At 45.0% G+C, this 14,157-nt stretch overlaps 1 protein-coding gene across 3 annotated transcripts in view; it reads left to right on the top strand.

Moving 5' to 3' along the window:
• The window catches only part of LOC142012798 (E3 ISG15--protein ligase HERC5-like), a 50,722-nt gene extending 37,367 nt beyond the window's left edge, over window positions 1–13,355 (top strand). For 2 of the 3 annotated variants that reach the window (XM_074993635.1, XM_074993634.1), the window contains 8 exons: window positions 108–251; window positions 934–1,100; window positions 3,516–3,582; window positions 3,794–3,876; window positions 6,299–6,482; window positions 7,565–7,664; window positions 9,505–12,374; window positions 12,502–13,355. In XM_074993635.1, the coding sequence (XP_074849736.1) occupies window positions 108–251; window positions 934–1,100; window positions 3,516–3,582; window positions 3,794–3,876; window positions 6,299–6,482; window positions 7,565–7,664; window positions 9,505–9,719 (960 nt within the window). In that variant the 3' untranslated portion in view covers window positions 9,720–12,374; window positions 12,502–13,355. Of the gene's footprint in view, window positions 1–107; window positions 252–933; window positions 1,101–3,515; window positions 3,583–3,793; window positions 3,877–6,298; window positions 6,483–7,564; window positions 7,665–9,504; window positions 12,375–12,501 lie in introns of those variants that run through there. The other variant, XM_074993636.1, reaches the window with a different exon arrangement.
• Window positions 13,356–14,157: the final 802 nt, after the last annotated feature.

Genomic DNA, 14,157 nt, shown 5'->3' with positions numbered 1-14,157 from the left:
CAGGACCCTTCGTTGGTGAGTCTAGTACTAGGCAGAGTTGTGTAAGTGATTATTTCAGTATAGATGTGAGAACAGTGAATTTTTGGGGTCTTTTGGGGGCTATTTAGGTGGAGTTCTTTGGAGAAAAAGGTTTTGATGATGGAGGGTTGTCCCAGGAGTTCTTCACCGTCATTACAAACGAACTGTGTTGTCCAGAAAAACAGATATTCAGAAATGTTGAGGATTCCAAGCTGATATGGTTCCCCTCTCAGGTGAGTGAAGATACTATTTGTTTTAACTTGTCTTAAAAACAAAACCCAAAAACTTCTCCAAGAACCGCCTCCATTTGAGAAATTCCTGAGTCCCATTGATGACCAGATTCTCTTTTAAAGGAGTTTCCACTCATATTTTGGGTCTCAAAACTGCTTGCACTTTTAAATAACGTGTATGGGAGGAGGGGTCTGTATATATGCAATTACTTCCCTGTTTAGTCATAGGTTATGTCTATACTGCAGTCAGAAGGTGTGATTGCAGAACACGTAGATATACCTGAGCTACTTTTGATACTAGCTTGAGTAATAATCACAGTGAAGCCACAATGGCAGAAAATATCACTGTCTGACCAGGACCTTGCATATATATACTTGAGTGAATGTCATCTGTGTTGCTGCAGCTTCACTGCTATTGGTATTCAAGCCAGCTTTGGTCAAACTAGATCAAATTTAGCTCAGGTATATCTACATGTGCTGCAATCACACATCCCAGCTTCAGGTTAGACATAGCTATAAGAGAGTGTATGTGATTTGCCCAGGAATTCAGCAGCAAAAGAACAACAAATACAATTCATAGCTCCGGATGCCCAGCCCCTGCCTTTAACCTGACTAGACACATACCTTCCCTACTATAATAAACAAAATCAGTAATAAGGATTTTTTTTTTAACCACCCAAACTAGGTACCAGCAGGCAAAGACACCTTTTCCCTGATTGGCACTCTGTTTGGAATGGCACTGCATAACATGAAGATCGCTCCCTTTCCTTTCCCTCTAGCTCTGTACAAAAAGTTGCTGGATGTACCACCCACTCTAGAAGACTTAAAAGAGCTATCTCCTATAGAAGGAAGGTATGATAAAACAATTTCCCAAGTCTTTTGCCATAAAATAAAAATTGTGGGAGTCTAATTTGTGGTGCTTAGAAACTACTAAAAAGAGCTAAATGCAATTATTCAGGTATATGCCTTCAATGAACCATGCTGCTTTTGATATAATTATTCTAGCATATGGACATGCTCCAGAGATGAGATTGCAGCACGTTAGACAAACCTGTGCCAGCTTTAATCGAGTTACCATGAGTATCATCAGTAGCAGTAAAGCTTCAGCATAAGCTATACAAGCCTGCCCAGGATTCTATGCTGGCGCTTCACTGCTGCTGATACTCATGGTAACTTGACTAAAGCTAGTTCAGGTTCATCTATGTTTGCTGCAGTCACACCTTTGATTTCAGTGTAGACGCACTGTAAGGGTGAAACCCTGGCCCATTGAAGTTCGTGGTTAAATTCCATTTGTCTTCAGTGGGGCCAGGATTTCACCAAAAAGGGACATTGGCGGGGCGGGGGGTAAAATTGCATCAATGGAAATGGGAAATTAAGAATTCTGATGGATATAATTAAGAACTGGCTGAAACAAAGATGCATCTCATCTAAGTCCCCTGATTTGTGGGTTATAAATTTATATTGTGATTGCATTTTAACCAAGTGAAAAGATTAGCATAATAGAAGTATTTGTGTGATCACGTCAGATGTGAGAAAACAAGCTTTGGTTGTGTTAGGTTTTGAAGAAATGATTTCCGATATTGTAGACTACTGGAACTGGAATGGGCCTCGAGAGGTCATCAAGTCCAGTCCCATGCACTCATGGCAGGACAAGTACCATTTCAATCATCTCTGGCAGATGTTTGTTTAATCTGTTCATAAATACCTCCAGTGATGGAGATTCTACAACCTTCCTAGATATTGTATTCCAGTGTTTAACCACCCTGACAGGAAGTTTTTCCTAATGTCCAACCTAAACCTTCCTTGCTGCAATTTAAGACTACAGCTTCTTGTCTAATCACAGATTAAGAGGAATAATCATTCTTCCTCATACTTTTAACACCCTTTAATTTACCTGAAAGCTTGTTATGTCCACTCTCATTCTTTTTTCCAAATTAAAACCCAGTTTTTTCAATCTTCCCTCATGTTTTCTAGAACTTTCATCACTTGGTTGCTCTTTTCTTGCTTACATTACTCCTGTTAACTCATCTCAGAATGTTTGCTTTTTATTTTCTGCAACAGTGTCACACAATTGACCCATATTTTGTTTGTGGTTCACTATGACCCCTATATCCCTTTCTGTGATACTCCTTTCTCAACAGTCACTTCCCATTCTGTATGGATGAAACTGATTATTCCTTCCTAACTGGAGTACTTTGCATTTGTCCTTATTGAATTTCATCCTGTCTACCTCAGACATTTCTCCAGATCATTCTGAATTCTAATTCTATCCTCCAAAGTACTTGCAATCCCTTCCATCTTGGTATCATCCTCTAGCTTTATAAATGTACTCTCTATGCCATCATTTAAACTGTTGATACAGATACTGAATTTAACCAGTTCCATAATTAATCCCTGTGGAATCCCACTTGTTATGCCCTTCCAACATGACTGATAACTACTTTGTGGGAACCAATTATGTACCCACTTTAGAGTAACCCATCCAGGTGTATTTCCCTAATTTATTGATAAAGTCATGTGAGACTCTAATGCTTTACTAAAGTCTAGGTATATCACATTGACTGCTTCCGCCTTATTCATAAGGCTTGTTATCCTGTGAAGGAAAGCTATCAGGTTGGTTTAACATAATTTGTTTTTGACAAATGCATGCTGACTATTATTTTAGCACCTTATTATCTTCCAGGTGTTTGCAAATGGATTGCTTAATTATATGCTTTGCTATCTTTCCCAGCACAGAATTAATCTGACTGGTCTGCAGTTTATTGGATGGTTCTTATTTCCTTTTATAGATGGTCACTATATTTGGCCTTTCCCAGTCTTCTGGAATCTCTCCTGTCTTCCATGATTTTTCAGAAATGATAGCTAATGGCCCAGATAGCTCCTCAAACAACTCGAGTGTTCTAGACTATATTTCGTGAGGTCTTGGTGACTTGAAGACATCCAACGTGTCCAAATATTTTTAACTTGTTATTTTCCTATTTTCACTTCTGGTCCTACCCCATTTTCTCCAGCATTCACTGTTAGGCATCCAGTCACAACCAATCTCCTTGATGAAAAATGAAACAATGGAGGCATTAAGCAGTCAGCCAGTTCCACATTTTCCGTTACTGTTTTTTCCTTCTTCACTGAATAAAGGTCCTACCCTGTCCTTGGTTTTCCTCCTAATACATTTGTAGAATGTTTTCTTGTTACCTGTTCTGTCTTTAGCTTTTGTAACTGCAATAACAAAATTTAGAATCTATTTACACATTCCTTCTTGTCTGACAGGGCTCTTCAGGAAATCCTGAATGAAGATTATGATGACGTCCTTGAGAATATGATGGTGGATTTCACAGTAAGCCATTATCATCCTAATTGCGGGCCCAACTCTGCAAATACTTACACATAGAGTAACTTGATTCATGAGCAGCCCCAATGAAATTAAATGCAACTGATCATATAAGTCCTCACCTTCGTAAACATTTGCAGTAGCAGGCCGTATGTAAAGAGTAAGACTGGCCTGTGTAAACCAGCATTCAATTTTTTTTTGTCTTTGACTGTTTTAGATAATGAAGGAACAAGGAGGATCAATAGTTTCCGTCGAGCTAAAAGAAAATGGTGCAAACATTCCAGTCACAAAGCATAACAGGTAGTTCTTTTAAACCTCTCACTCGTCTGTCTCTATTATCTCCCTCTCCATATATGTGTAGAGCTGTGTTTACACGTGCACGCTACTTCGAAGTAGCGGCACTAACTTCGAAATAGCGCCCATCGCGGCCACACGCGTCGGGCGCTATTTCGAAGTTAACTTCGACGTTAGGCGGCGAGACATCGAAGTCGCTAACCTCATGAGGGGATCGGAATAGCGCCCTACTTCGACGTTCAACGTCGAAGTAGGGACCGTGTAGACGATCCGCATCCCGCAACGTCGAAATTGCTGGGTCCTCCATGGTGGCCATCAGCTGAGGGGTTGAGAGATGCTCTCTCTCCAGCCCCTGCGGGGCTCTATGGTCACCGTGGGCAGCAGCCCTTAACCCAGGGCTTCTGCCTGCTGCTGCGGCAGCTGGGGATCCATGCTGCAGGCACAGGGTCTGCAACCAGTTGTCGGCTCTGTGTATCTTGTGTTGTTTAGTGCAACTGTGTCTGGGAGGGGCCCTTTAAGGGAGCGGCTTGCTGTTGAGTCCGCCCTGTGACCCTGTCTGCGGCTGTGCCTGGCACCCTTATTTCGATGTGTGCTACTTTGGCGTGTAGACGTACCCTCGCAGCGCCTATTTCGATGTGGTGCCGTGCAACGTCGAAGTTGAACATCGACGTTGCCAGCCCTGGAGGACGTGTAGACGTTATTCATCGAAATAGCCTATTTCGATGTTGGCTTCACGTGTAGACGTAGCCTATATGTGATATATGTACATTCACTGTTTTACTTAAGCATCTCGTCTTTTCATTTATCTTGGAAGGGGTTTAGATTTTCTATCTATTGTAGCAGGGTCAGGCCTAAGATCTAGATTAGAAGGGGTGAGGGGCAGCTCTAAACAAAGCAGAAAATACCTTAATAATTGGCAGAGCGTTATTTCAGCACAATGAGGAGTAGCTGTCCCTTGCTACTCTTTGCAGAGAAGGGGCTGGTGTAAATCAGTTAGGGACCACTGACCTCTCTTCAGGCTGTCACAGATCCTTTTGGGAGGGGTGAGAGGGGAGGAGGAGGAGAGAGCAGAAAAGGAGGTTGGAGAGTGGTGAAGGGCTTTTCACAGATAAGGAGAGAATCAGAGAGTGGTTAAAGAGAAAACTAGCATTACCAGAGACAGCTGGAGAGGTGAGGAGCTCCCACAAGGAGTATTTAGGCTCCCCAGGTAACGTCAGAGGTCAGCAGGTGGTTGGGAAGAACTTTTCTCTCAGCCCAGGCAGACCAGGGGGTGCCTACCCAGCAATGCCCATCTGCTTGAGAGACAGAAGCCCAAACCCCTGCAAAGTCAAGCAGAACTCATATTGTGGTACCCAGATCTGTGGGACTGTGGACCAGAGGTCTGGGGTGCAGGAGTGGTGCTGAGCCAGCCACGCTACGTAGATATTGCCTTTAAATTGTAAGGTTTTTCTCATGAGCAAATCGTTTGTTATATAGGACTGAAAGATAGTTGGAAGTAAAAGTTCAAAAACCTTACCATGTATTACAAATAGCCTCAAGGCAGCAATAAGTGGAAGATGATAGTCTTTGGCCTGTATTATGCAGAGGGCAGAAATGATCCTGACAGGTTTTAAATCTCTGAATCTGAAAGCCCTATGTATATATTTTATTCAAAGTGAGTGGGTGGTATAGAACTACAATTCCAGTGAAATAGTTCTATCACAAATAAAAAGAACCAAAGCGAGTTAAGTCTGTGTAAATCCAGAATAATTACATTGACTTCAATGGGAGTTACTATACAGGTAGGACTTCCCTGGTCCAACATCCTGTGTATCTGACTAGTTCTGAATCAGGGAGTTTGCTGGACGAGGGGAGGTCAGACCTCTGCGCTCTCCCGGAGGGCCACAAGCCCACCAGATGGGCCCCCTGCTCTGCTGCTTCTCCAGGCTTCACTGGACTGGCTCTGTTTGTGGCTGTCAGCAACCTCTGCCACAGAGGCCTTCTGGTCCAGCAGTATCTGGGGTCTGACAAGACCCTGGAGGTTGCTGGAGCTGAGAGTCCCAGACGAGGTGGATTCGACTTGTACCACCATAAAACAGAGCAGAATATGGACCAGGAAATTGGTGCGCACACAGCACATGATAAAGAATACCAACAATGTCTTACTCTGAGGTCCTTAGTTACTGCTATGATATAAGTAATAAGAATGAGGATATCAGATATAAAAATTGCCCAGAAAATGCACTCATGGTGGTGACTGAACAGACAGTCATTTCTGTGTATGTACATATATAATCCTGTTGAACTCTGTGTGCACATTTCTTGCAAGTTTTAGGTTAAGACAACATTTGGGAATGCTCTTTTGTAGGTGTCCCTCTTTTAAAGTTGGCTCTCAGTCTATTTCAGTAAAAGCAAGTCATGAATAGCATTTGGTTGATCTCTTTTTCAGGAAAGAATACGTCAGTTCATATGTGAATTATGTGTTCAATGAGTCGGTAAAGAGTTCATTCAGTGATTTCAGGAATGGGTTTTTAAGAGCCTGTCCAGCTAAAAAGTGGAAGCTCTTCCTTCCTATTGAGCTCCAGACAGTTTTCCGTGGACATACAAAATATGATTGGGAGCTGCTAGAAGAGGTAATGCTATCCAGTAGAGCATGCACCTGCTGTATTTGTTGACTATAGATTCCGTGTCCTTGTTCTTGTGTTGAGCATGTACCTCATGAATGAGAGAACAGATGGTTCAGGGGTCTTGTGAGAATTATCTTCAAACCAGTAACCCAGTTTATTGTCCCTAGGGTCTGTAAGTGATTTTGGGGCTAAACAGGTTGATGATATTCCTTTAAATTCTTTTGGGCTGTGGTGGTGTCTCCTTTTCAGTGATCTGCAGCTAAGAAGTGTGATCTGGAGAGGTACATGATGCCCACTACCCCTTTTGGCACTCAATATAAGGCAGTAGAAGAGAGCTGCTTTTGCTGATTATGTGTATGTACACAGGACTGCTGACAAGTGAAGGCAAAGGGGGCAGCTGTCCTAGGGCCTGGTGATTTGAAAGGGCTTGGGGCTCCCCACCTCTGGTGCTAAAGCAGTGGTTGCCAGGGCCTTTTCAGTAACCGCTAGAATACTGGCCAGCATGCACTGAGTATCACTGAAGAGTTGGGTCGGGGAGGCTAAGCCCCAGCTCTGCCCCTTCTGGGGGCCTGATGCCAGCCTCTCCATCTTGCCCAGGGCCCAGCAAGGTCTGTCTGCTACCCTGGGTGTATAACATCCAGCATAATGGAGCCCCAGTCTCTAGATATTGCTGTAATACAAATCCTGAAAGTTGCATATGTTACTCTCTTGTTTGAAATTTGCACCATATGACCACAGGCCCTTCAGTTTTCCTGTCACTGTTTCTTAAGATTTAAAAAAGCAAGAGAAGAATTAGAGATGGGCTTAAAGCAGTGCCCAAGATCTCATCTGAGTCCTTTCCTCCTACCCTCTTCAAGCTGTGAAGTGGACATGTTACCCTATACCTCGTATAGTCATTTGTATCCACGGTGTGTAGCTGTAAATACTTTCATTGTAATTTGGTAGCACTTTACCCCAGGTTTTATTACATGAGGTGCTAGGCAATGAGGAACTGGACTCAGGAGACTGGACTAGATGACATTGCAAGGTGCCTTCCACTCTTAGATTTCTAGATTAACTAGGGTTGGCTATTTTATTCTCTTTGACAGAATACAAACTACAAAGATTATGAAAAGTCTGATCAAACCATCAAGAATTTTTGGGCTGTGTTTCATGAACTCCCAGAGGAAAAGAAGAAGAATTTTCTTGGTAATGAAAGAGGCACTTTAAATAACATACTAAATATTCTCTTTACTTAAAAAAACAAAAGTTTGATTGTAAAATTTTGCTGTAAATTGCTTTCTGCATTTGTCCTCATTTTTGCCATTTCCATGCCAGAGCCTTCTCTGCCAAATTTAGTTGTGTTTGCCTACGCCTCTCTTGGACTGTGACCCAATGCATCTGACTTACCTAGAGATGTTAGGGACAAAGAAGATATAGTAGAATCATGGGTTACCCCACTTTATTCCAGCTAAGGCTAATATAGATCCAGTGGCAGTTATAGGTCGTGAACTAGAATGCAGATGAGGCATGAGGCATTTGATTAGCTTCGCAATTACCTTAGGAAAATATTTAGTTTGTCTTAATGGAATACTATCTGCTACTTAATTCTTCAGTGTAGCCCCACTGACTTCAATAGCATGTAAATGGCAAAACATGACATCAGATAATAATGGAATAATGAGCTATAGCCAAAAGCAAGAAATGAAGTAGTTCTGCTGGAAATAAGTTAGAAGTACGAATTAAGTCATTAGAGCAGAGACTTCTGCCTTTACCTCCAGCTCCCTCTTTGGAAGATTAACTGACCTGTTGATAGAACTGGTGTGCAGATTTCCATCAAATATTTTTTTCCAACAGAAAATGGAAAATTTGGCTGATAGAAAATTTGGCTCTTTGATTTGCTTCAAAAATCTGAACAAAATGTTTAGGGTCAGGTAGACCCAAATTAACATTTTGATTGTTTTTTAAAATGAACCAACATGTTTAATGATGAACTAATCTGAAACTATGCTGATCTGAGCAGCCCTAGAGCATAATGGAATTTGTCCCGTGGCCCATTTTCTTCTATGGGGAAGTGCTTCTTGGCTGGACAGCATTTCCCATGCTGCACCACACTGTGGGGAGACTGTGATGCATCATGGGAGATGCAATCAAGCCAAGGAGTCCTGTCCCTAGATGAGAATGGGGCATAAGGCATCAGCACTACAACTCCATGAGGTGTCATGCAACTCGGGAGGGACCCAGATTCATTCTGACTTGGTTCAACATTAAACTTTTTAATTTGGGGCACCAAAACAAAATGGAATGATTCAAATGTGGGGGTGCTGAAACATTTAATTTTGATTGAAAATGTTGGATGAAATGGTAAGACAGGTTGTATTTGGTTTTGTGGGTTGTTTTTTTTTTTGAAATTTCCATTCCATGAGAAGTCTTGAAATTTGGACTTTTTTGGTATCATAAATATCAAAATTTCTCCATGGGATAAAAATTCTGCTAGATCTAGTGATTGCTTTATCCAGAATATTTCAAGAGATCTATGACCTCAGTGCAGGGTAATGAAGACAGCAATTGAGTATGCCTCCCAAAACTCCTTTATGTCCTTTTTCTATTTAAATTTCTAATTTTAGGTGAAATTGTGGTGTAGCTCAGAAGAAGGGGCACAAAGGAGGTGGCTGTCTTCATCAGCATCTAAGGAGCCTTAACTGAGTGATACTTACTGACTCAAGTAGTCCCAGCTTTATCCAAGAAGTTTGCTGTATCAGGCTCATAATTTTTAAACACAGAAAGCCTAGCTTTTCCTTTTGCTTTTCCTTTTCCTTTTCAACTTAAAAATATCTTTAGTTAAAAAGAAAAGGGATTATGCTTATTAAAAGTTAGCAAGTAAAAGGATTAAAAATATTCAAATACACTAAGTGCAAAACAAAAAACACCACAAAACCAGTAGCTTATACAATTACATGTATATTTACTTTGCTATTCTCTGCCTCCCCACCCCCAGTATCTTAACGCGTCTTGTCTCTATCTTGTTAACTTTTTTTCCTCCTCTCAGCTTTTCTGACAGGAATAGATCGAATCCCCGCTGAAGGGATTAGACGTTTTGAATTCACTATTGAAGATGCCAAAAAAGAAAACCCAGATCTTTTTCATCCTATTGCCAGTACCTGCTATCGCATCTTGATGCTCCCCAGATACAGCAATAAAGAGATACTTCGGGAAAAGTTCCTGAATGCCTTAAAGTTTTATGAAAAGTTTGGCCTACCATAAATTGTGACCAAGAGCAATTTAAAAACATTTTTCTTGTCTTACTTGAAATACTCTTCCATTATTAGCTCTTGCTGATGGAGACCACCAAACCCTGTATCTTATTTTTACTGCAACTTAAAAACATTGGGATTGCACTTTGACTCCAAGCCTGACTCTTCTGACTCCTTTTTTAAAGTCCCTATCTTTGTAGAAGAGACACTGAGCTAACTAAAAACAACATTGATTAAGCCAAAAATGTATTATTAATATTGGTGAAATGACTTTCTCTGCATGATCTCTGCCAATGGTTATAAAATATATGTTTAGACATACATAAAGAGAGGTTTTGTGATATGATTGAAATTCCTAGGTAGCGTGTGACCTAAGGGATTTAAATGCTCAACTCTCCTTGAATTTCAGTTGGATTTAGGTGAAGGAGTCTTAGGTTCTATTGCAAATTTCAGCTTTAATATGTATCTAAAAATATTATAATGGTGTGTCTCTCTGTCTCTGTTTCTCTCTCTATATATAAAGTAGACGGTGTATTTAACAGGTACTTTTCTCCCCACAAAAAAGTATACTATCTTGAGTACTACCTAATGAAATACTGTGTTGGACAAACTCATCCTCCCATTCTTAACTCTCATGCTTCCTACATTCCCAAAATTTAAAATAATCTTGCTGGTTGACATATGTTTATGTCTGGGATTTTCAAAGGAGTCTAAGGGAACAAGGCACCCAATTCCCTGATTCCCATTTGGAAAGTGTCCCTCTTACCAACCATTCAGCGAGGAAGAGGTTAACTGAACGCTGGCAAGAGGAAAAGGTAAGATGACAGTGATGACTGCAATTCTAAAGTGCTCTTATCTGATAAGAGCCTGATTACTCAACAAAATCAGTTACTACCTTTGCTAGTTACAGGAAACTGAATTGTGTCCACATATGGCCCCCAAGAAGCAAGTCAACAACCATAATATTTAAAAATACCCAATTAACAGCTCTTTTGTAGGTTTCCCAGTGTACCCTGTCTACACTGTATCTTTTTATGGTTGGTCTGCAGGCTTGTTGGGGGCAGAGATTCTCCATGCTCTGTATCTGGTATAGAATCAAGCACATTGTCAATTGATTTTTTTTTAATCGTAATAATACATAGGGGAAAGGAAGGTGAAATTTCCACTCGTAAAAGTTACTGGTGAGTTCTCCAGCCTTATTGAAGGGGTCTTGACCTGCAAATTTGTACTTGACTGAGCAGTTCCTATTCTCACAATCGCTGCTTTTGACTCCCCCTGAGTTTTCAGTATCAGTACCCATCAAGACAGACAAAATATAAAATATTTGCCATTTCTAGGCTTTGCTGAAAGCTGTATTTCTAAAAGTATGAACACAGGTCCCTTGTAATACCAACAAACAATGAAAGTATGTTTCTGTAAGTATGTTTTTAAAGAGGGTGTGGTTGCTTAAGCAAATATGTTTAATTTTCAGAAGCATTTAAGGTTTTTTTAAATAAATGTCACTGCTGTCATTAAATTCCTAAGGTCCAATTGTGCTAACTACTCCTTGCAGATAAATCCCATGGTGATACCTGGGAGCTGCCTGCATGTTGCACAATGAAGACCCAACATAGATAACATTATGCAGTATGGTAAACACTGCAGACTATACTTTTGTACTTTTCCATGTAGCTTGTTGCTTGTAAGAAGCATTTAAATATTGCGTCTTTTTCATTGTCAGACAACAGTAGTCATTACTTACCCAGAGTGCAGTAAGGTAGTTATATATTGTTGAATATGTCAGTGGTCAGGAAGCTGAAGCAAGTTTCATATGTAAGAAAAGCTATGTCTACACTGGGATGCTACATCGACATACCTTATTTCGATGTAGCGAAATCGAAATAAACTATTTCGACGAATAGCGTCCACAGATCCTCCAGGGCTGGTGCCGTCGACGTTCAACGTCGACATTGGATAGCACTACATCGAAATAGGCGCTGCAGGGGAGCGTCTACACACCAAAGTGACTCAAATCGAAATAAGGGTGCCAGGAACAGCTGCAGACAGAGTCACAGGGCGGACTAGCACTTCCGGGACAACAGCAAGCCGCTCCCTTAAAGGGCCCCTCCCAGACACACACAGCCTGCACAGCATGCGGTCTGCAGAGCCACAAGGACACACGCTGTGAAGCACCATGGACCAGCAGCAGCAGCAGCAGCAGCAGCAGCCAGAGGCCCACACACCCGCCCCTGGAGGACCAGTGGCTGCCTTGCTCAGTGCCATGCAGGAGGCAGCTGACCATCTTTTATTTGAGGAAGATGAGCTGCCCCCAGGGGATGAGGAAGCAACCCCAGACCTTGATGCCCTCCCAGCCCGCCCCCGCCGCACACGCCGCCGGCTGTGGAGATACCCCAGGAAAACGGACTGGTGGGAGTGGCTGGTGCTCAGTGAGTGGGACAACGACCGCTGGCTCCAGAACTTCCGAATGAGCCGGCAGACATTCCTGGAGCTCTGCCAGTGGCTCACCCCTGCCTTACGGCAGCAGGACACCCCCATGCGACGTGCCCTCACTGTAGAGAAACGGGTCGGCATCGCTGTCTGGAAGCTGGCCACTCCAGACAGCTACCGATCCGTAGGGCAGCAGTTCGGCGTGGGCAAGGCCACTGTTGGGGCTGTCCTCATGGAGGTAAGAGGTCCCGGGGTGGGGGAGCCCTGGGGGGAGGGGGGGAGCCTGGGGGGGGGAGCCCTGCGGGGAGGGCCAGACACACCCTGCACACCCCTCACCGGTGCTCTCTCATGTCCTTCCCCTGCAGGTCATCCGCGCAATCAATGCCCTGCTCCTCCACGGGCTCATGTGGCTTGGGGACCTGGATGCTGCCATCGCGGGGTTTGCCAGCCTGGGCTTCCCAAATTGCTTTGGGGCTCTGGATGGGACCCATATCCCCATCCGTGCCCCGGAGCACAGTGGAGGACACTTCCTTAATAGGAAGAGATACCATTCCATGGTCCTCCAGGCCTTGGTGGACAGCCGCGGCCGCCTCTTGGACATTTATGTTGGCTGGCCTGGCAGCACCCACGACGCCTGGGTGTTCAGAAATTCGGGCCCATGCCTCCGGCTGAAGGCGGGGACCTGCATCCCCCAGCAGGAGATCCCTGTGGGGGACACCACCATGCCCCTCTGCCTCGTTGCAGATGTGGCGTACCCCCTCCGGCCCTGGCTCATGCACCCGTACATGGGCCATGTCACAGCCAGCCAGGAGCGGTTCAACACGCGCTTGAACCATGCGCGCCAGGTGGTTGAGCGCACTTTCAGCTGCCTCAAAGGGCACTGGAGGCGTCTCCTCACCCGCCTGGATGCAGGCCTCACCAACATCCCCCAGGTTGTGGGCGCGTGCAGCGCACTTCACAGCCTGGTGGAGAGCAAGGGAGAGGCCTTCTTCCAGGGCTGGGCTGTGGAGGCTGGCAGGGCTGACGTCCAGCCAACCGCTGCCCCCCGTTGCCAGGTCGACCCTGAGGGGATCCGGGTCTGGGAGGCCCTGCGGGCCCATTTTGACCAGGCTGCGGGGTGAACGCTGGCAGGGCCAGCTGCGGGTGAGCCACCCACTGCACGCCCCCATCCTCCACAACACTCCTTGCCCCCACGCCCACACCACAGAGAACCCGAGAGCACCCCCCCCAACACTTCTGTGCAATAAAATGGAATTTTTTTTAAACAAAACCCTGCAACCTTGTATTAATTATTAACAGAAGAAGAAGGGGGGAACTATGTACGTGGGGGGGCAGGTACAAAACGGGTAGAACAAAAACTTTACAAAGATGGCGGGAATAAGGCCAACGGAGGGGGCCTTGGGGGGCAACGTCCTCGGCCACGCACTCCTATTGTCCTGCGCCTGGTGTTGGGGGGCGCGAGCCACGTCTCGGCCGGAGGCCCGGTTGAGGCTGCGTGGGGGCCGGGAGAACCAGCAGATAGGGCCGGGCGGAGTCCAGAGGCCCATGGTCCCCCTCAGTGGCAGGTCCCAGGACGGCTGCTGGTGGAGAGATGGCAGGCGGAGCAGCGGGTGGAGCGGCGGGCAGAGTGGCAGGGGGGGCCAAGTGCCACGCGATGTCCTGGAAAGTGCGCATGAAGGCCCCCCAAGCCTCCTGGCGCCAGGCCAGAGCTCACTCCTGGAGGTCGAGCCGCTGCTCCTCCACCTGCAGGCGCCAGTCGGACACCTCCAGCTGACGCCGGAGGGTGGCGAGCAGCTGGGGGTCCGTGGATGCCCGTGGATGGATCCGCCGCTGTCAGGCTCGTCCTGGGGCTGGTCCGTGCTCCACCGAGGGGCTGGCCTGGTGGGATGGCCCCAGTGGGCTGTCCGGGACCACAGACGTCGTGCCGGTGCTCTCCGGGCCCTCCGATGGTGCAGCTGCGGAACAGAGGGAGGAAGAAGAGTGGAGACAGCCGTTAGTCTGGGCCCTGACCCGTGGCCCTT

Source organism: Carettochelys insculpta, chromosome 4 (assembly GCF_033958435.1).
Source record: "Carettochelys insculpta isolate YL-2023 chromosome 4, ASM3395843v1, whole genome shotgun sequence".
NCBI classification, from domain to species: Eukaryota; Metazoa; Chordata; order Testudines; family Carettochelyidae; genus Carettochelys; species Carettochelys insculpta.
This window is presented reverse-complemented; position numbering and strand designations above follow the sequence as displayed.